A 22,362-nucleotide genomic window follows, 5' to 3' on the forward strand; every position below is an offset into this window, starting at 1 on the left:
AAATGAACACACACATATATGTACCTGCTTATTATTATTTGCTTTTCTGAACTCAAATATGGAATTAATTTCTATTAGAAAATATTGTAATATTTTATCAGGAAGTGAGATTATAAATCTAACAGCTCTAAATATTTATAGTCTATTTTCCCAAATCTCTTGCCTATATTTTTTGTCTATTACTCCAAAGTCACAAATAGCTTATTCTACATTGTTTTCTTCTTGCTTCCCTTATTATAGAGAACATCCAGAAAAACTTACCTTGAGGGATATTATCCCAAAGCAACTGGATGGAAGACAAATGAATATCAGCAAAGCCAGTACTAACTAACTTATTTATACCCACTTGGATATAGAACTCACCCATGTGATCCTTTCCTTTATCAAACCCACTTCAACATTTATTAATTAATTCTGCCATGAGATTCCTTGGAGTCTTTATGCCCAGTGTATCTGTAATATGGCTCCAGCCATGTAAAGGATCTATACTGAGAAGTCTGTTCTGCAGGTGCCTTCACCATATAATAACTTTCCCTAATACTCTTGGCTGTAATTAAATAACAGTCATCCCATTGTTATTAATCACTCCCAAAATCTCTTGGGCATGTGAATGTGGCTTTAATGGCTTAGCAAGAGGTAGTGTTTGGTGATGAAAGATGAGTGAGAATTTACACAGCTTTAAACACTGGCATTCCTCAGGGTTGGGAAGTCTTCTTTAATCTATCCGTGGTGGCTCTGATCCAAGGCTGAGTGAAATGCAGGAGAAGGTTCAGTGAGCTTGGGCCAGGCTGCCTTTCATCAGAAGGTGTGCTTTCTGCCAGGGCCAGACACAGCTACCCTTCACAGAGTCCATCAACAGAGACCAACTGCCCACTGAACTGCAGCATGGAGAAGTGAGAAGTCTGACAATTGGGAATTTTACAAATTCTTACATGAGCAAAAGGCCCTTTGACTCTGCGACCTACAAGGTTTTCGGGAAAAAAGGTTTTCACGGTCACTTGTAAAATCTTCATGGAGAAGCTGTTGATATCTGAGCTGGATGTGCCTGGGGAGGTGATTGAAAATGGACTGCTGGGGCGCCAAGGGTGGTGGCCAGTGGCACACCAATGCCTGGTGGTGCATTCCAGCAGCCAGTGCTGGATCCGGCCCTGCCTGACATCTCCATGAATGGCCTGGATGATGGGGCAGAATGGATCCTCAGAGGGCTGGCAGGTGACACTCAATGGGATGAGTGACTGTCATTTCAAAGGGTCACTCTGCCATCCAGGACCTCAACAGGAACTCCATGAAGTTCAACAAGAAGTGCCAAGTCCTGCACCTGGAGAGGTGCAGCCTCATACACCAAGATGTGCTGGTGGCCACCTATCTGGGAAGCAGCTTGCTAGAAAAGGACCTTGGGTCCTGCTGGACACAGGGTTGAACAGGAGTGAGAGGTGTGCCCTTGCACAGAGAGGGCTCAGCATGCCCTGCATTGGGCACAGTGCTGCCTGCAGGTGGAAGGAGGGGTCCTGCCCCTCTACTCTGCACTGCTGAGGCCACATCTGCAGGGCTGTGTCCAGTTCTGGGCTTCCCAGTATAGGACAGACATGGAAAACTTGGGACAGTTCAGAGAAGGGCACAGAGATGATGAAGGGAATGTCTCTCATGAGGAGGGGACAAGAGAGCTGTGACTCTTCCCTAGAGGAGCCTTGGGGGATCTCATAAATCCCTTGGGGGATCTCATCAATCCCTTGGGGGATCTCATCAATCCAGTAAACACCTGAGGGGAGGGTGCAAAGGGGACAGAGCCAGTCTCTGTCCAGCAGGGCCCAATGACACAACAAGAGACAATGGGCACAGGCTGAGGCTGCTGCAACAGGGTGAGATCTCCCACAGCATGGCAGGGCCATGTGATGGCACTTCTTGAGCTTCATGAAGTTCTTGTTGGCCCATTTCTTCAGGCTGTTGAGGTTCTGGATAGCAGCATGTTGTATTTCCAGCACATGCTCACTTTATTAACATTCCTATTTATTTCACTGGCCTAACTTTCAATATCTGCTGAAATTGGTACCACTCCAATCTATCCTGCTCTTTGACATGACAGAAGTTCTTCTCTCACACTATTGAGCACAACAGCAAAATGTATTTTGGAAGAGAACTACTGCATCCCACCTGTCCCTGGGGTCAGCACTGCTTATATTGTCACTTTCCTCCTTGGCTTTGCCTTTGAACATCTCCCTTCAGTGAAATATCAATGGGCAGCAGTGCAAATAAACTTCTTATTTAAAAACAGTATTAATGGCTTGATGACATACTCTGGGTATATGTAGCATAATGCATAGAAAACTATGGGATCATGTAATTGATTTGGTTATTCTTTCATTTTTTTCTAGAACTGGTTTTTAGTTCACCAGACTTGCATACCAAGGAAATGAAAGCTGGGTTGGAAGGGGCCCTGAGCAACCTGATCTGGTGAGGTTGGAAGTAGAAAGTCTTTAAGGTCCCTTGCAACCCAACCCATTCTATAATTCCATGTTTCTGTGAATCCTGGTGAGCTCACACAAATACATCTCAAAGTACAAGAGATCCTGTCACTTCCTGGGTTGACACTGCACAACAGGAATTGCTAAAGTAATGGAAGTTTTTGATTTAGAAGGTAATCTGCATGTGTTTAACACCAGAGAGTTCTGCTTGTCTTCAGTATTTCAGGTTGCTTTTAAATTACTTTGCATTTGTTAATTTTGATTACTTTGTCTCAAATGTCAATAAAATAAATAGAAACTATTTGCATTCATTAGCCAGCCATGTAAACATCCTTTATAAAATAAGATTTTTAAAGACTTTCAATGTTTTTATTGCAGCTACATCACTTGTATAAAAATCTCTGGTTTTTAGACATTATTTTTACAATGACTTGGAGGAGGAGACATTTCTAGGTTAACATCTGGTTAATAGCTTGTCTGATTTCAAATATTTACAAATAACATGTTGCTTTCTGATTTTTACACCGAGAAATCAGAAAGAAAACTAAAACTGCCACCAGTCTTCCAACTTGCAGCAAAATTTCTCAGTGCTCTAAAGTGATGTACAGATGCTTTTAAGGCATTTTTGCTTTAATGCTGGAAGAACACAAGAAAATATTAGTTAGAAGAGGTTTTACAAGAAAATATTAAAACATGCATGAAGGTAAAATAATTTGTTTAATCCTTTAAAAATCATTATCAGATAAAATAGCTATCTGATGACAGACAGCAAATATTCTGTGGATATGCAAAAATCTTTTTTATATCTTCATGACAACGTATGTAGAGATGTAGAGATATAAAGTGAAAATGTACTTACTGTGGGAGTAAGCAACTCTTTTGACTCTTTCGCAGACATAACTTGCATTTTTCATAAACCAGGAATAATATTCAACACAGTATCTGAAGATGGAGTTACAGATAGGAGATGCAGTTAAAGATAAGAGGCTTGTTGTCTTTCATAAGGAGAGGGACTTTGGACAAGGGCATGGAGTGATAAGGTGAGGAGGAATGGCTTTGGGCTGAAAGAGAGCAGGTTCAGTTTAAATATTAGGTAGAAATTCTTTACTGAGAGGGTGGTGAGGCACTGGCACAGGTTGCCCAGAGAAGCTGTGGGTGCCCCATCCCTGAAAGTGTTCAAGGTCAGGTTGGATTGGGCTTGGAGCAGCCTGGTCCAGTGGAAGGTGTCCCTGCCCATGGCAGCAGAGTTGGAATAAATGGTCTTTAGATCCCCTTCAACTCAAACCAATCTATAATTCCATGATAAGCACAGAATATCATGCTGCTATTACTAAATATGGAAATAAAAAGCTAGATTCCAACCTCAGTGATGCCATTAGATGTTTGGAAAGATGCAGCTGGGCTTTTTTCCCCTTAGCTGGAATACTGAAGCCAGATCAGGTACTGATCAGTGCACTGGGACACGTTTGGATCTCAGCCAGTGGCCACAGACCCTCCAAAATAATCATTGGTGATTGAAAATTGTCATTTGGGAACAAAAAGCCTGAAGGAGTATTCTAAGCAGACAGAGAAAGAAAAAATAGTGCCAGGTTTTACCTCATGGCTTCCTTTCTGGAATATCTTCTCTGACCAACACAGAGGCACAGCTGAAAGAACCTACAGAGCTCCATCACACAGGGGTTGATCTTCTGCACCACAAGGGTGACAGGAGGGGAGGTGACACGGGGCTCTCTGAGCATCGCCTGTGGGCACCCTGAGGACAAAACACAGCTCTGAGCCGGCCCAAAGGCTTGTGCCACCACATCTCCTGCTCTGCCTTGGCTGGGATATGGTCTCCAAAGAAATGGCTCCCCTACTCCAACAAATAAGGGATATCCCTGAAAATGCCATTCTGGGGTGGAAGGAAGGAGATGAAAGAAGTGGCAGAAGGAAGTGGAGGAAGGAAGGAAGGAAGGAAGGAAGGAAGGAAGGAAGGAAGGAAGGAAGGAAGGAAGGAAGGAAGGAAGGAAGGAAGGAAGGAAGGAAGGAAGGAAGGAAGGAAGGAAGGAAGGAAGGAAGGAAGGAAGGAAGGAAGGAAGGAAGGAAGGAAGGAAGGAAGGAAGGAAGGAAGGAAGGAAGGAAGGAAGGAAGGAAGGAAGGAAGGAAGGAAGGAAGGAAGGAAGGAAGGAAGGAAGGAAGGAAGGAAGGAAGGAAGGAAGGAAGGAAGGAAGGAAGGAAGGAAGGAAGGAAGGAAGGAAGGAAGGAAGGAAGGAAGGAAGGAAGGAAGGAAGGAAGGAAGGAAGGAAGGAAGGAAGGAAGGAAGGAAGGAAGGAAGGAAGGAAGGAAGGAAGGAAGGAAGGAAGGAAGGAAGGAAGGAAGGAAGGAAGGAAGGAAGGAAGGAAGGAAGGGAAAAGTGAGGACAGCCATGGTGTGATTGTCAACTATTTTTTCCATTTTTGTGTAAGTAGCAGCAGGCTTTGGCCATGTGTGGATAACCTACCTTACCTGCTGAGTATAATCCCCTTAGACAGTGTAATTGCATTTCCAGGTTCACATGTCTCACACACTTTATAGCTCTGGGCAATGCTATGTTATGTGATAGCAGAGGTTATGAAGGTTAAATTTGGACTAATGAAGTTCTGTTGAAATAAGCTTGAGTCATCTAGTGCTGACAAGAAATTTAATATAAAATGGCATTCTTGGGCAGGAGGAAAATCAAGGCTATACCAACCTGAAAGAGAAACTATTTTCATTGCTATGAAACTATTTCTCTCCTGGCAGTGCTTGACCAAGATAGCAGGAGTATGTGAGGAGTAGGGCACAGACACTGGCAGCTCCCAAACTCACAGGCTGCTCTGAAAGCCAGCTGTGTCAAAGGCACTACACAAATATCAGGTGAAATTAGCAGAGATGGGCAAGAGGGAGACCCACTTTTCTTCACCCCAGCAATTTCACATAAATGTCATTAGGCTTTGTCCACTTAATAGCATTTGACACACCTTGATATTCTTTTACATAGAGTAAATGAAAAATTAATGATTCCTTGCTTAAGTAAACACACTTCATTTTAATAACCAAATATCAGAGCATGGGACAATGAGGCTTTAAAATAAGTTGTCCCTGAAAAGTAATGTTAAAATTGATGAGAAATAATAAAGTTGATGAATAATTAAAAGGCCTCCCTCCTACAAATTTCAGCCTCCACAGAAGTGGGTCCTCCTATCCTGCCAACCAGGTATTAAATGCTTTCCTCAAGCTATGTGTTTTGCCAGAAGAAATATACTTTTATCTAGCTGCAAATTGAACGTTGGCAATTTCAATTTGAAATCATCTATGTGGGAAAGAGAAGTCAAACAAAAATGCTGAAAGCTAAGGAAATTGATTTGGTTTTCATTTTTGACAATCACTTTAAATTAAGACTGTATTTGCATAATACTGTATTTATTTAATGATGAAATAATTTTTCAATTAATTTTCTATTTAATTTTTTGATTGCATAGTATATTCACATCATATCATTGAAATTTAAATTTTCACCCATTCATAGTAATGCTTTATACCTCTTCTGTAATGAATTTCTACTGTGAAATGTATTTTTTTGTGTTCAGGCATAAGCTCATAAAGATAAATAAAAGTAGGAATTTATTTCAGAACTTTCTTTTCTAAAAATTCTCTTTCTTAAGAGATTGAATTAGTCAAGAGACCAGAAAAGGCAAGAACCACAGCTGCTGTGCAGAGATTTCCTCCCGTGTGTTTCAAATTGCCACATTATTGTCAGGGGCAGTGAAGTGTCCAACTTTTGCAATAAACAGACAGCTCTTTTATTAATTCAATATCACATCCCTGTGACACTGAGATTTAATCTTTGTCCCATCCTGTGGCACAAAGATTAAATTTTGCTGCCAGTGAAGACCAATGTTACGGTTATTGTGAATGATTCAGACTCAAAATATCCCTCCCTGCATGCTCTAATATGCACATTTACATCTTTTATTAGTTGGCACTCACTTCTGTGATTAAAGAAATGAATTATTGGAATAATGAGTCATCCCTCAGAACAATGTGGATGCCCTTTCTTACTTAAGGATCCCACAGCTGGATTTATTTCCCCAAATGTGTGATTGTTAGAACCAGGCAGGCAGCCTGTGCCTCCATGGCTTCTCACAGAGAGGCATTTGGTGACTCCAATTCACCCATCTCACTGAAATCCATGTTTTCCAGCCTTTTCAAAGCATCCTAGGTTCTCCAAGGTCTACAGTGTTGTACACCAGAGGAGGACTCTGGTGTTTGGAGCTCTTTAAACAGAAGTAAGATGAGAGAAAAATAAATCTGATTTCAGAATTAAATAGCATCATAACAGCTAAAAAGATGACCATGAAAATGAAAGTGATTTGCCCAGCATTTTAGATCCTTAGCCTTTTCTGGTTTTATCTAAAATATCAAACCTAAAGGATATTGAAGACCCCTGGAGGTCAGTCTGATATGTTATCTTTGCTCTACCCAGCATCTATGCTTCTCCTAGACAGTCACCATACAGAAACACAAGCAGATGAGTTCTGAGCTTTCATGAAAATCTAGCTGATGATGATCCTTTTTTAGCTGAGGAAGTAGTTTGCAGTATTGTAAATTCAGAACAATTCTGGGGGTTTCTTGTGGCATGAGCTGGTTTCATCATTTTATTTATGATGCGATTTAAAGCATTTTTTTAAAATGACTTTTAAGAATTAATTCTCCAATAACCAATCTATGCTAAAATTGACCCACAAAGTGCCTATGTTAATTCTATCACCAAAATATAATCTATGTTTTGAATTTGCAGTTGTGTACAATTCACAAGCAAATGGGAAGCAGTCCCTTGGACATTGGGGGTGGTTCACATACATAAACTATCACAAGGTAATAATCCATGTATGTTTTTTCTGCATGGGAATGTTTCTATCTAGCATGACTTGCAAACACACTGCTGTTTCTGCTGCATGAGGTGCATTTACTCACTGGTAGCTGAGTACAGTTTCAGTGTCACACCAGGTCGGTAGGAAGGTGGCAGAGACAGTACTGTGGAGGGCAAATCTGGGGGGAGGCAAAAGAACAGAACTTGCTTTGACACCTTGAAACAAAAAGGCAGGTTGATTGAAGGAGCAGCAGAAAAGAATAAAAAAACTAACCCTGAACTGACAGTTCATTAATAAACATTTACATGGACAGTGGTGCACAAACACATTATCAGTCATCTTTTTCTGTATATTACTTTCTATTTCATAAGTGTGCCAAATGACACACTTTGCTGCTATCCCAGATCAGTCTTACCTGGCTCTGTTTGCATCACTTTGCTGGCTTCTTGTGGAGACACTGTCTGCACCCAAAACATGGACGTGTCAGCTGTGGGAACAGAGACACCCTTCCTTGTATTCATTATTTGTCTACTGAGAAGAATTGCTAGGTATGAGACAGCCAAACAGCCAGAGTCCCTCACCCCGTACTGCCAGTGACATATAAAAATGCCAGGATGAAATAGGATGGACAAAATCTTTACTTGAATAGAACTTGAATAGCCTGTGGTCTAGGGAAGGGCAGGGCTTCAAAAAGGCATCAAGAAGGCAAAAGAAGCATTTCTATATTGCTTTTTCACAGGTCTGCTCACCAAATTTGGAGCTAAATGCGAGGGAAGATCCAAGTGGCAGAGGTGTTTGTGGGAAGCAAGATCACGTTTTCCCCCTAAAGATAAGAAACTACAGGATGGAACCTACAGCTGATTTTGACATTTCTGCAATAAAGTAATGAAGTCACTGGTGACCCAGAGTGGGTGTCCCTGAAGGGCTCTCCAACCTCCACTCAGAGACACTTGGCCAAACCCCAGAGCAGTGGGCTAGGGCAGGTTCCAGGGCTCCTGGCCATACTCACTGGGGCTGGGCTGCGGGGCTGGTGATGGGGCCAGGCTCCCCCCAGGGCTCAGGGGGGGTCTGGCCATGCCCTGGGGCCTGGGAGCATCCACGTGGGGTGATGGAAACCACGAGCCTTTGGCTCCAACTGTCCTTGGCCACAGCGGGAGCTTCGTGGTGGGGATTCCCCCTCCTTTCTGGGCGAGAGGGATCCGGGTAGCTGGAGAAGCAAGAGACACAGAGAAAGGGCACCAGCAACTGCCACAGACTGGGGGAGAATAATATCTAAAACACACCCAGAAAATGGCCATCTACCCCTTGAGTGCTTCTCTGCCACTTTGAGCAGGCACTTCTCCATTTCGTTTTAAATTTGGAAATACAGGGAGTTCCAATAATGTTTGAAATTTTAATTGAGAACATTTTAATGTGTGAGTTTTCATAAACAAAGAAAGAAACTGAAATTTTCCTGCAGGGTTTTGGTTTTTTCTTGACATAATTTGTGCTTAATTTCCTGAACTGCTCCACTACAATAGAAAGGGAGAAAGGTTTTGTCTGTCTGCAAGGTGAGCAGGCAGGTACTGGAGGGCAGACGCTGCAGTTTGAGAACTGACACTCGTGGATATGAGAGATAACAAAGGTGGGCATGTGGTTTAGGAAATTAAAAATATTTATAAAGGACAGCAGACTGCCTACAGGAAATGCAGGCATTTTGTAGGAGACAGATGCAGCTGCAGTGACAAGGACGTATGAAGTCAAGGTCAGAATTTCTATTGATTTCTACTACAAGCTAGCAGGTGCAAAGCCTTGCTTTTTGGCTTCCAAAATGGGGCAGAGCACTTTTCTATCTTGTAGCCCTGCAGCAAAGTTAAATGCACTAAAGTTTATGAAATGCTCAAGTACAACTGAATGTCATATAAAGAAGTAGAGAATAATACAAGAAAAATCCATAGAAAGTAAGAGGAAATAGTTTAAATAATCTTATTTTTTAGTTTGAAACCAACAACCAGTTTTTCTCTTCTTCCCTGCCTCTTTAGAAAACTTATTTTTTCTGGAAAAATGGCTTTTCACAAGAGTTTCTCTATCCTCCAGCTCTTCAATGCACTACTGGCATCATTTGCTGATTCAGAGAAATTTTATGCTACTCTTTATTTGGACTTAACATCACTTGTCAAGACTTTAATCAAGGGGAACACAAATTTGGGTCTGACAATATTTGCTCACCTTTAAATGTCCACACATGTTCTGCTGATGAATCCAGTGTCTTGTTTGGGTCTTCCTGCAACTTCACAAAACTTGAGAAAATCAAATCCAGGTCTTGGAGGTATGAGAAGACAAGGTTAGAGTATTCACTATCCACTGCATATTGTGTGAGAAAACGGAAAGAAATCAGATTCTGCTACCATAGTAGCAGCTGTTGTTTCTAATTAAAGGGGGTTTTGGCCAAGTGTCCTTTTGTTTTTGTTTGGTTTTAAAAGGAGAAACACCCCACAGCTTTCAGCACAACTTGCCGCTGATTTCAGTCTGCCTGCATTAATCTGTCCTTGAAAATGGGAGATAGTGATGGGCAACAGTGAAAGGTGAGCACCTGAAGTGCAGCTCAAACTGGCAAAGCAGTTTTGTGTGGAGGAGCCACACAGGACAATGACTGAATGTGCTCACCTGCACTCTGAATGTAACTCATGTAGGAGGTAATTTGTTCTGAGAGCTATGGAAGGCACCCAGTTAGATTTAGGAGCACCAGAGACCCTCCCCAGCCCAATGCTGAATTCTCTAAAAGCTCTCATCCCAGCAGGTTTTGTTTGTTCCTCCACCAGAAGACCTTGTAACAAATAATTTAAAGATTTGTAAAATTTACTTACATTTATGATATAATTACTGTATTAAATTTTCAACAATATAAAATATGATTCTAACTATAACCAAATACATAATATTATGCAAATATATAAGCAATAATAAAAAATAAAATAATATTTATAGTAGTGGAAACGAGGATGGAGTTCTCATTGCAAGAGCAATATGGACATGATTTTCACTGTGGTTCCTGTTTCCTTTTATTGCCCAGGATGTACTTACCCAGGTCAGATGATGTGTTACTGGAAAATGTATAATTAATAACAGGAGACTTATCCAGTATTTCCAAAAAATCAGACAGATTTTTCCCTGCAAATAGAAATGCTTACAAATATCAACAAAGGTTTGTTTCCAGTATAAGTCATCACTGAGGAAAACTAGGGCAATATTGTTGGGTGGAATGATTTTCATTTTTACCTGTCTGCCCTGCCATCACACAGATGTAGATACAATCAGAGTCATTGCTCTGACGCACTGAAAAGCAAAAATCATAAAAGAGAACATTGTTACCAGTTTTCCTTATGTGGAATTATCTTAAACAGTTGAAAACACAAACAGAAAATGGCATGTGGCTATGGCAGCTGACCAAGTATGTTCCTTCTGATCTAATTTTTGACAAAAATCTCAAACTACCATCAAATCCAAATGTTAGTATCTTCAGGGGGAAAAACTTCTATCTAATTAAAATTCTAAATTACAAGCATTTTTATATGGAAAAAAATCTTCTGATAAAATAGCCCATACTTATTCTCTGTTGCTCAAATATCAGTATGTAATAATAATTCTCAAACCCACCAATTTTAGTAATTAATTATAAAACATTCAAACAACATAACGTAGAAACAGGTACATCTCTATATTACACACATTCAAATTATATATATATCTTGTTCCATGTGTTGCAATAAAAATGCTGTTGAGTAAGAGCAATAGGCTTTTATCCACATTTTTATGGTTGTTTTCATGCTAGGAGTAAATGATAAGACAATGATAAATGTTCAAAGAAAATGCAAACCTGAGAGAATAGAAGTGGATTTGAAAATTTCTGTGAGATAACTGGTGGAGTTTCCAATGATATCAACAAGTAGAGCTGTAAAATCTAGACAACAAATAGAGAAAGTTTATTATTGAAAACATATCCTATCATGTATTCCAAGTCAAAAATGCAGTCTTATGTGATGATATTTTAGATATATGCTCATACATGACAAAGGTTAAAATATTTTAAAGGTTAAAATATTTTGCTGGTGTGAACTGAAGAAACCACAAGAATACTGCAGAAGTATATTTCAAAGATGTATCCAAAATGATATCATTGTGTCTAAAAAAAAAAAAAACCTAAATGGAATTTATCTGTTCCAGAGAACATTTTAGAGTAATGCTCTATTTAGTCTGCTTAAATGTAGAAGGAGAACTGAAGTCTGCAGGCTTTCCCTGCTGTGGTTGCCTGTCTGCTGTGTGGGACCTTCCAATAGGCATTGGATTTTTTTCCTCTGGGATCTGCTTCAGACAGCCTCATGATTCAGTTGTCAGCCCAAGAAATGGCTGGTGGTGTTGCAGTGGTATTTCCTAGCAGTAAAAGGTCACTGTTCTCACTTAGGGAGTGATGGACCTGAGACCTGAATTTTTACTGCTTTGGAGAATGCTCCAATCCCCAAGATATTCTGGGATTGCAGCACAAAAATTAAAGTTTCTCTGCTATTTTCCAAGGCAAACTGGGTAGTTATAGTAGAGGTGGCCTTTGAGTCCTAGCAAAACACAAGTATTGTATTTGAATATCTGTATAGAGGCTTTGCCCCAGAGGTCCCGGTTGCCCTCAATGGGCTGCAGCTGTGACCAATGAAGATAACTGGGATAAAAGGGGTGGGTTAGCCAGTCAGGGAGAGCCTTGAAGGAGCCCTGAACTGAGAAAGAGCAATATGCAGAAGAAGGAGTCTGTGCTGTGAAGATCTGCAGCCATAAGAATGCACCAAGGAGGTATGGACTCTAGAGATCTGATAACAACAGTATGGGACTCTAGAAATGGAACAACAATGGGTAGTTATCCACAAAGGCTTGTGAGATATGTGGTCCAGAGAAAGCCATCAAAGCCACTGTGGCTTGTGCAGGGTCACCACGTGTAGCATAGAGGGTGTGGAGCCTGGTCTGTAGCTGCTGATCTACTCTTGATGCCCTGCATTAACCAGCTGAAGAATCCAAGCATTCAGATGCATCCTGAAATGTTAAACTCTGTGAAATCAGGGGTGTGAATGAGGATTTTAGGTGAAGGGTTTGCCCAACAGTATTCTGTAGTCCATTCAACAGTTCTATGAATATGTTAGTGCTTGCTTTTCCCTTCTCTTGGGCTCATTGAGGTTACTGGATGGAGGAGTGTGCCTCTTGTTGATGGAGTGACAGAACTATCCTTTGTCCCCTTAAAAGGAAAGAAACCCAGAAGTTTCTCTCCTCCATTAAGTGAAAAGACACCTCATAGGACCCAGGAGACTTCACCTCAAACTTCAAGATAGGTAATAAGACACAAGCCAAAAAGTCTTGCCTGGGCAATTAACTAGAAAAGGAAATGAGTAAAGAAACCAAGGTCTGTTGTAAAGTGTTTTACCAGGAGCAAGAATGTCTAGCACCTGCCTTGGTTTTTCTGTTTGTTATTTTGCCTTTTAGTAAACCTTTTTGTTTCTAACACTGCAACAGAAGCCATCCTGCTGATTTTTATGCCTCCAAGGGTAGCTGAACTATCTTAGGTGTGTTATGGGTCTCTGAGAGCTTATTAGACCTGGCTCAAAGAAGTTACTATAACAACTGGAAGTTTCTCTGTTGGTGCAGAGAAGCCCTTGTTCACCTCCTCTGGGTTTTCTCAGAAGAGAAAAAGTGGCCAAGGTGAGGTGCCACGCATTGCTGGTTGTCTCTCCTGTGCTGCAATTTGTATTTCCAAGGAGGAAAGGGAGGCCTTTTGCCAGCCAAACCACACCAGTCACTTGACTGATGGCTCCATCCCAGACTGGCTGCAGCCAACTGAGGCTGTGGACTTAGAGCAGCCACTCCTTGTGAGTTATGGGTGTTGGCCTCAGTGTGGTGCTGGAAATCATAAGGATGAAGTCTGCAGAACTCAGACTACAGCCCTCAGCTCCAAAGGGAATAATTCAGCTTAAGCACATGCAATTGCCAACCTCTTTTGTGTACCCACCTGTCAAGTCATTTGTCACATTATTCAAACAGTAGCAGTAGTGCACAGGGAACTTGCCAGGGTCAATATTTTTTGCATTAGAGACTGGAGGGAGAGACAGAGGAAAAAAAAAATCAGTGTGCTGTGGCACAGGCTGTGGGAGAGAAGCTGCTCCAGAGCTGAACAAAGCCAACACTCACTGTTGTAAATGGTGACTGACACTTTGTGGAAGGCAAATGAGCTGTAAGAGGTGATGCTCAGCAAAGAGAAGAGTTTCTTGGTACCTGCAGAAACACAAGTCCATGCTATTATTGCTGGGAATAAATAGTGAGAACAGCATGTTTTGACTCTGCTCATTTAGTGTCTAAAGGATTCCCAAGGTGCCAGTATGATACAGCTGCCTCACACTCAGTCCATTCTCATTTCCACTGAAGGAAGGATCATTTGCATTGCTTCTTCCTTTTTGTTTTTCTTTTAATTGAAATGTACACTAGATTAGAAAGTGCTTTTGAAAGGCATCCCACAAGTAATTATATTGTGTCTATATATAAACCCACACTAATTTCCAAGTTCTCTGGGGTAGACAGCAATCTGCATGATAAATGCACAGAGGTAACATGCTCCTAGAAGCAACTGTGGAGGCTGACAGCACATGTTTACAGCTTTTCCTGCCAGCACCTGTAGTGCCTTTTCTCCTGCTCTGCTGGGCTGGCAGCTGTGACCTGCCCAGCTGTGTCCCCTTACCTCTGAGTGCAGTGCTCAGCATCCCGTTCACCAGCTCTGTCAGGTTAATAGCAGCCAGGTCCAGGGACTTTGCAGGTAGCTCTGAAAGAAAAGGGGAGCATGAAGGCACAAGGAAACAGCTGTGCATCCACTGCTCATATGTGCTAGAAATCTGCCAGAACAGGAAAACCAAAAAGAGCAGGTTATGTACATTTGGGGTGTACCAAAAAACACTGATGGGAAAGTAAAATTCCACCACGGAGATGAGTCTAGGAAATAGCAAGATACAGCAACAGTGGAGTGGTGAGCCAAAATTCTGCCAGCTGTGCCCTTGACCATGGCCTTGAGCAGCTGCAGGACCCCACCAGCCCTGGCATGCTGGTGCCCTCCCCTGCTGGGCAATGGGTGTTTGCTGCCAACAGAGCAGCAGATCTCACCATGCAGGTCACAAAAGGCAGAGAAAGTGCCTAGGAAAGGTTCCACCTTCCCCAAACCTGCATGAAAATATAGATTTTTTTGTTTTTCAGCTACATTGATCGCTATACTGCTTGCTGCAACAGGAAAATTTTGCTGTAGCCAAATCACTCTTTTTATCTTAATGTGTTTTATTTCTGTTGTTGTTGCTTATTTGTTTTTCCCCCAAGTCTTTTCAAAGATTTTTTTTTGCTTCCCTCCCACAAAGTCATGCAGAAGCAGAGCAATGCAGTGTCTGTGTGAGGGAGGAAGGTGTGTGTGAGCATGACAGAGAGAGGAAGAACAGAGCAGGACAGAAAAAGAAGCACAGAAAGCTGAGATGTGAACAAAATTGAATTTGGGGAGAAATGCAATTTTCCAATGACATCAGTACTATTTATAACCAGTTTGAAGCCAAGCTGCACCCCAGGGCTGAGAGCAGCACTTGTCCACAGCATAGAAGAGAGAAAGGGAAAAACAAAAGGGAATGAAGAGCTGGGAAGGAGAGAAAGGAAAAAGAGAAGAGCAGATTTTGGGAAGCACAGTTGCTAACATGGCCAGGGACTGGATTGGGTGGGCTGGGGCTCACAGACTCTGCAGGGGCAGGGTCCATCTGCTGCCCCCTCCATGCCCAGCACCTCCCACTGCCATTAACACCCTGACTCTGGGGCCCCTGATGTGCTGCCTGTTACCTGCAGTAGCCAGCACTGCCAATTGCTTCTCTTTCTTGTTTTCTTTTCTTAGGCACGAAGCTGCAAAGTGAAGAAAGAGACTGAGAAACAATTTTCCCTGTTGAACTTGCCCCTCAATACTGAAAATAAAAATATTATAGCAAATATTTGTAGAGGTCTTCACTGGGCTTGCACCAAGAATTTGCTGCGAGGTACAGAGTAAAATAAAGCCAAATCCAAACAAATCTTCCCTTCTCTGTGCATGTTTGTTAATCAGAGCAGTCATGCAATTGAGGACTGTCCTCAAGAGCTGTGTTGCAGGAGGAATGGGCTGAAACTGGACTCAGGAGATTGGACTGGGTTTCTGGGATCACTTGGTGACCAGCTGAGGTGCACAGCAGTAAATGAGAGATTGCAGGACAAGTTGAAGATATGTGTTTGAGATTTAGGTTTCCTATCCCGCCAGAGGAGAGCTGAGTGCCTCCTAAGAGTAATCCAAAAGGCTCTCCAATGGAGAGTCAGTGCTAGAAAATGCTAATCTGCCATGTTCCTATGAAGCTTCAGCTTCTCAGCCCATCCAAGTTCCCCTTTATGTATGTTTACAAAGGAGAAATACTCAGTAGGCAGTGTATAATCCAAGGCTTATAAATTGTGATGTTGTGTTAATCAGCTGTATTAGTCAATTAGTCAGAGCTAAATTTGGATTGACAATCTAGGTGGTGGGAGCTCTTCTAACCCTTCCCTCTCTTTCCTTTTAAACCTTTCTGATTCCAGATTCTCAGCATGGGATTTAGGAACAGGCATCCCCGGCTCTGCTGAGTGACACAGCCCTGGAGCTCCAGCCCTTCAGTGTTGCCTGTACAGGGGGAAAGAACCAAGCCTGCCACAGATGTGGGAATGGGGCTGTGGGAGCAGCTGGGAATACACTGGGGAATTCCCTGGGGAGCATCAGCCCATTGTCCTTACCTGTGCTGAAAACCAGAAAGAGACACAGGAACCCCAGGCTCATCTTGGCTGCCACATGCCAGCAGAGCCCCTCCATGATGGATGCTGACTTCCAGCAGGTTTGGCTGGTCTAGGAGAGAGAAATGCTCTCTTGGTGGTGGTAAAATTTTGAGCATTGAGCAATTTTATCCAGCCCTTGTCCCAGAATGATTTAACCACAGGAGAAATACCCAATTTCTGTGATGCAGAGAAAGATTGGGTTGGAAATGACAAAGGAACAGAATCCCACAATCAGCAATTCCTCTGTGCCTCTGGGTGCTGTGAGTTTAGCATGTGCCTCATGATTTTCAAGTCCTACCTAACTGGCTTTTCTGGAGAATTGGTAAGATTGTCAACACAACCCTCTTCTCTGGCAGGATGAGCTGTGCCTAAAAGGCACCTGATACATCAAGTGCCTAAAGCTGTTCTGCTAAAACAAGATAAAATTTGCTTATGTTTAGTTTCAGACCAGACATGTCAACTGAAATGTCACAGAAATGTTGCTTTTCTGATCATTCCTGGTTTTGTATTTCTGTAGTTATTATCACCAAGTTGTGTCCATGCTGCCTTGCCTACCTGCTTGGTAAGGATTAACAGTGTTCTGCCTTTCAGACTATGAGCTGCATTCCAGGTTTCAAATATTTCATTAGATGGCTAGGGAGGTGGGGAAAAAAAAGGTTTCTTTTCATGTTTCCCCTGTGTTTGTAATATCAGAACATGTCAATAACTCTGTAGTTGTCAGAAAATGAGAGATGATATGAAAACCAGCAAAAAAAAGAAAAAAAAGAAAGAAAAGCCCAAAATTTTTTAATATCCTCTTGGAGTAGCTAATCTTGCAAGTATGCAGAAAAACATTTTCCTGCCAGAAAATGTTGAAGGTGATATATATCTTGAAGGTGATACTGTTTGATTCAAAAACTATTATCATCATATTTAAAATATTTTTCATTTTGAGAATTGAAACATTCAAAAAATGGCTTATTTGTATTTAGTGGCTCTAAAGAGACTCTTCCTGGGATGGTGGAACACTACTAAATATTTCTGTGTTGGAAATGTCTGTGTTTGCTGGTCTGATGAGTCAAAAGTGTGTAAGTGCCAGCTCTGCTAATTCAAGCAAAGCTCTGAGAGCTTTCAAGCAGTTCATCCTACCTATTCAGCCCATCTGCCCAATCCTTTTTACTCAGACCCAAGCCTGGACTCATCCATAGTTTCTGCACAGCATGTGCAGGAGAAATGAACTGAGGCAGAAAGTGTTGGCCAAATCTCATTCCCAGACTTCATACTCCATCACCTTTCTATGGAGGAATTATGCATGGACAGAGTCCAGTATCCCATGGACAAGTCTAGCACTAAAAATCCTAAACCTGGCTTTTCTTGCAACAATATTTGGAATCTGGTGAACTGCTTGACTACGGACCATGAAAATGTTGCTGTCATGAAAATCCCAGGGCCTGACTCCCTGGCAAGGCTATCCCTGCTTCCACTCTGGTGTTATGAAGCTTCCTGGGACTTGTAACAGTTTGGGTGTTTTTGTTTTGGTTTTTTTTTTTTAATATGTTTTGGGGTTTTTTTGTTTTGTTTTTAATGGATCTGTGGACTCTGTAATTAGGGGAGAGCAATGTGTTAGCTCAAGCATGTTCACAAGCTGATGTGATAAAAGCAGTGCAGGTGTAGTCTGGATGGAGATAGGTAAAAAACCAACCCACATCTCTGGATAAATTTTTTGTTGTCTTTGGTTTGGCTCAATGAAATAGAGAGGAGTTAGTGAGAGATGTTCCTCTGAGGAGCTGAGTGTGAGGAAATGGTGCTTTGCAAAGCAGCAGGGAGGTGGCTGTTGGGGAGAGCAGGCTTTGGGAGGTGGAGAGTTGGGTGACCATGTAAAGGGGGGTTTGTAACTGCGTGTGATTTGGAGCAGGGGTCTGTGGTGGCTGGTGCATCTAGATAATCAAGTCTCCTATTAAAGGGGAACTATTGGGTTCTGTCTTTGTTTGAGGTGAGAAGTGGGGTGATTTGCTGCTTGCAATAGAACTGTGTGAATTCTGATTCTACTATGAGAAGTGTCACCTTAGCTCTGCAAAATCTGCATTAGGATGAGTTGTGCTTTGTGATGATGGTTCAGTGTTTAGGGGCCACAGCCTCTCTGAGCTGTTCCATGCACACAGGAGTGACCAGGCTGCAGAGCCAGTGCTGTCCCTGTGCACAGCAACCCAAGGGACACCAGCAGGAAACACAGACAACAGAAGTGCTGCCACTGAGCTGTCCCTGAGGGGCAAGGCTGGCCAGCCTGAGGGTCTCTGCAGCCCTGACTGGTGAATGACCCCACACCTCTGCCCTGCACAAGGATTTTGGCTGCGTGGCAGGTGAAAGACCCAGACCCAGGAGGTGGGAGAAGAGGGCATGCCCTGCCCCATTTTCAATCTGTCCCTACAGAGCAATGGCCAGTGTTCATACACCATGAGGAAAATGGATTTCCAGGACCTGCTCTGAGGAATGTGGGCTCTCCTGGGTCACCAGTGACTCACACTGGCACTGTAATCCTTGGGGAGAGCATTTCACAGACTGATGTGAAGGCACAACTGTTTTACAAAGGTTCATAAGTAAAAGGGTAGATAGCAGATAATTTCCTATCAGAGATCTAACTTAGTGCTGATTTATTTAAACTGACCAGAGTTGTTCATGGCAGCAGAACAGGGGAAAATCGTTTAACAGAGGACTTGGTGTAGCAAGTAAGAGCAGGGTCTAGAGAGAACACATTCCTAAAAGACAGAGAAAAGGCAAGAGGATTGACACATGAAGGGATCATCTATTTTAGGAGAGAGAGAAAAGCTGTAAAAATACAAACAGAATAGAGCAAGGCAAATTGTGCATGGAAGCATTCCCCACACACTGGGTGAAGCTTTCTTGCTCACCTGAATTCTCAGTTCCCTGCTGTCCTCCCCACTGAGCTGCTCCTCTGTGCTAATCAACACACACAATTCTCTGCACATGTAGTGCTGATTTCCAGCAGGAATTCAGAGAAGGCATTACCTGGCCATATCACACTACAGACTCAGCCAAGCAAAACATTTAATGATAGGGACAACAGGCAAACATAACATGGAAGGATGGATCACAGTAAGACGCATCCTGTTCTACTTCTAGCAAAGAAATACTGAGTACTGTTGCTATAAAATGATGGAAAATCCTCTATTCATGAGAGTGCTTGTTTTGCCTGAATGCCATTTTTAGCACTGGTGTGTTCTCTGACCAGCACAAAATACTTAAAAAGAAATTGCAGGTAAATCTTAATACCAGGGATATCACTCCAAAGTGAACTACCCTTGCTCTTTATTTGGTAGAGACTTGATTTAAATTTGAAGCATTAGCTTTTAGTTTCTTCCCAAAATCTTTTTCCAGCATTAACTCCCTGAAATTTATGCTATCTAACCAAATTTCAAAACCATGTGTGACAACTATTCCTAGAACTGTTGCCTGAAATATCTTATCTCTCAGCAATGTAGATGTTAGTAATATTAACTCTTGTAATACATGTCACATTTGCATTACTCTGGTTATTCAATATCCAATTTTTATTTATCAGGGACGAGCCTTTATGACTTTGCAACTGTATCTCTCTTGAAGTGACTCACTGCTATGACTGAAATACATGTCCAGGTTGCAAATAAAAAACCCTCATTGTCCTCCAGACCAAAACCACCATTTCCATTTCAGACTATACTGAGATCCACAGGTACCTCACAGCCCTGAGCAGGCAGACAAATCCCATAAACTGACTCAGAGAAGGTTTTCCTTCCAAACATTTGTCTGATAAAAGCTGAGGGTCAAGCCTTTGGTTACAAATTCTCCTTCAGCTCAGCTGCTATAACAATCCTCCTCTGTTTATTTTAAGCTGGATGATATTAGTAGAATCTATTTTATTTAGAACTGTTGATGCAGAGTTCCCCGAACTGCTGAATTGGAGATTTTAATCCAGTTCAAATTACTTTTATACACTCATGAAGACCTCTTATTAAATCCCTCTCTGTTACTCTGGGTTAACAGCAATCTTAAACCAATGTGTTTATTAGCTATGCTTCAGTAGAAGTCCTTTTAATGTGGCAGGTAACCATGAAGTTTAAATAGTTTTCATTTTTCCTGTACCAACATACTGCACTCCAATCTCAAGCAGTTTCCTCACGTCTTCATGCTTAACAGAGCAGAACAGAAATCAAGAGAACAAAGAAGTAAAAGAGGAAAGTCCTTGAGTACAAATTTCCTTACCTGCATTCAGTTGCAACATCTAAAGGTCATGTCTCATTTTAAGCACACCATCATCCACCAAGTCTAAAGAAATATTTCAAGTTAATGTGAAAATATGCCCGTGTTACAATTGCACGCTTCATTACATTGATACAATTACTTTTTAAGTTCAGATTTATTTGTGTGAGAATGCAATATAATGCAATAAATATACATTTAGTAAAAAATAATTTAATTTGCTACATTTCCACTGAGCATTAATAGCACAGCTGAAAAGGTTTCCTCTAAGTACAAGCAAAACCACCAAGATCTGGAATAGTTAACATCAACTTACCTGATTTCTCATGACAAAAATTATCTTCAGAGCCTATATAACACTGGAAGTTATTGCCAGTTGTTAATAAACACTTTGTGAAAAACTTTGAGAAGACAAACTTGATAATCTTTCCTTAAAATCCTGTGAAAATTGTTATCCTAATCCCTGAAGGACTAACCAGAGGTAACACAATCGTAAGCACACAAAGTGCCTGTTGAATCCTGCATGGAAAGGCTCTGTGGCAGGTCAGGTGGGGATTGGAAGCTCCTTTTGGCAGTAGAATTGAATTGTGGAGGATTTTTTTTCCCTTTTAAAGGAACAGCTGCAATTAGACCCATGGCACCTTTGATGGTGAGAAGTAGGCAAGGGTGAGCCCCTCTGGAAAAGCTTTAGTCATCCTTCAGGTCAGACAAGGAACATTGTCAAGAGGGCAGAGATGACACCTGAAGTGTATCTTAAGTGTGGAACCTCAAAAGGAATAAAATGTGAGTCACATCCAGGAAAAATTGCCTGGAATCATGGTGAGGTGATGGGGAAGGAAGACAGGTCTGGTCAGAGCAATGACATAGGGCAATTTCAGGGCTGCTGAGTGATGTTCAGTAGTATCCAAGGGAAGATCACTGTTGGAAACAGTCAGCAAAGTTCTGCTACCATTTACTCCAGTGGGCTGGAAAGAATTCCTCTGAAATCAGTGAGTTTAGATGCAGCATGGTTAAAAGCCAGTGATCATCCATTCAGTAATTTTATCACAATCGACCAAATGTTTCAACTTGTGAAACCACTCAAAACGTTGTAGCAATTAATAAAGGAAATCTAAGTGGGTTCACAGTCAACTTATGAAACAAAAAGTGCTTTAGCAGCCATTTTATGTGTGTGGTTGAGCTGTGTCTCTGTCTGCCTAACAATCCTGCCTTTACCAAGAACTTCAGATGCTGCAAGGCAACTGCAGCCACATTTACCAGAGCTGTAGCTGGTCTATAAGATGCCCACATGTCTGTGCACATGCATGCACAATTTTTCCTTGTTTTCATTCACTCTGTTTTTCACAAAAAAACACTATGTGGGGGGGTGTCACTGCATCTAGTATTATTTAATTCTGTATGGAATTTAATGCTGTGAAAAAAGGAAAATTTTTGAGACTTGTGACTGAATGCTGCAGCTGGAGGAATATGGAAGCACCTTTTCTTTGACAAGACTTACTTTTACTGACTTAATTACCAGTTGCTCAATAGCACATCCAGAAGACTGGGATGAAAGTCCTCTCTGTAACAGCTGACAAAAACAGGTATAGCCAGGAAAATGTGTGTGCTGGGATCAGTTCCAGCCTTTTGATGTTTGCCTGTGAGGATAATTAGACTTTCAGCAGGTTTTGCCTCATGCTGTGTCTTACCCTGGGACTCTGTAATTTTAACTTTCCTCAGCTGCTGAGCAATGCCCAGGTGACCTGGGAGGGGGCTTTTGTTCAGCCCCAACTTTGACTCTTGGGGACAATGCTGTGTTCTCACTCAGAACATCCCTCTGGGCAAGTAGCTTTCTCAGGAGTATAGTCTTTACATGCCTCCTTTTTCCAGCATCCCTTTGTGTGGCAGCACTGTGTCCATAACCAGCATCCCAAAATCCAGAACAGGAAACAAAAAAGACA

At 41.9% G+C, this 22,362-nt stretch overlaps 1 protein-coding gene across 1 annotated transcript; it reads right to left on the minus strand.

Annotated features, from left to right (window-relative positions):
- Window positions 1-2,843: 2,843 nt before the first annotated feature.
- Window positions 2,844-20,877, minus strand: HHLA1 (HERV-H LTR-associating 1). The gene is made up of 17 exons (XM_036406981.1): window positions 20,739-20,877; window positions 20,426-20,488; window positions 16,148-16,256; window positions 15,203-15,262; window positions 14,079-14,159; window positions 13,535-13,618; window positions 13,356-13,439; window positions 11,190-11,273; window positions 10,592-10,648; window positions 10,397-10,483; window positions 9,542-9,634; window positions 8,343-8,540; window positions 7,749-7,820; window positions 7,437-7,511; window positions 4,059-4,215; window positions 3,322-3,404; window positions 2,844-3,098 (listed from the first exon to the last, which is right to left on the minus strand). The coding sequence occupies exons 2-17, from the start codon at window positions 20,429-20,431 to the stop codon at window positions 3,055-3,057; spliced, it is 1,374 nt and encodes a 457-aa protein (XP_036262874.1). The 5' UTR covers window positions 20,432-20,488; window positions 20,739-20,877; the 3' UTR covers window positions 2,844-3,054.
- Window positions 20,878-22,362: the final 1,485 nt, after the last annotated feature.

The sequence above is a fragment of the Molothrus ater genome, chromosome 1 (assembly GCF_012460135.2).
Source record: "Molothrus ater isolate BHLD 08-10-18 breed brown headed cowbird chromosome 1, BPBGC_Mater_1.1, whole genome shotgun sequence".
Classification (NCBI taxonomy): Eukaryota; Metazoa; Chordata; class Aves; order Passeriformes; family Icteridae; genus Molothrus; species Molothrus ater.

Excerpts from the sequence above, each read along its gene's own strand:
- HHLA1 (XM_036406981.1), bottom strand. Across the intron at positions 13,619-14,078 it reads GCTGAGCACTGCACTCAGAG|GTACCAAGAAACTCTTCTCT; the intron begins GTAAGGGGACAC and ends GTGTTTCTGCAG. Across the intron at positions 10,484-10,591 it reads TGTGATGGCAGGGCAGACAG|GGAAAAATCTGTCTGATTTT; the intron begins GTAAAAATGAAA and ends TTCTATTTGCAG.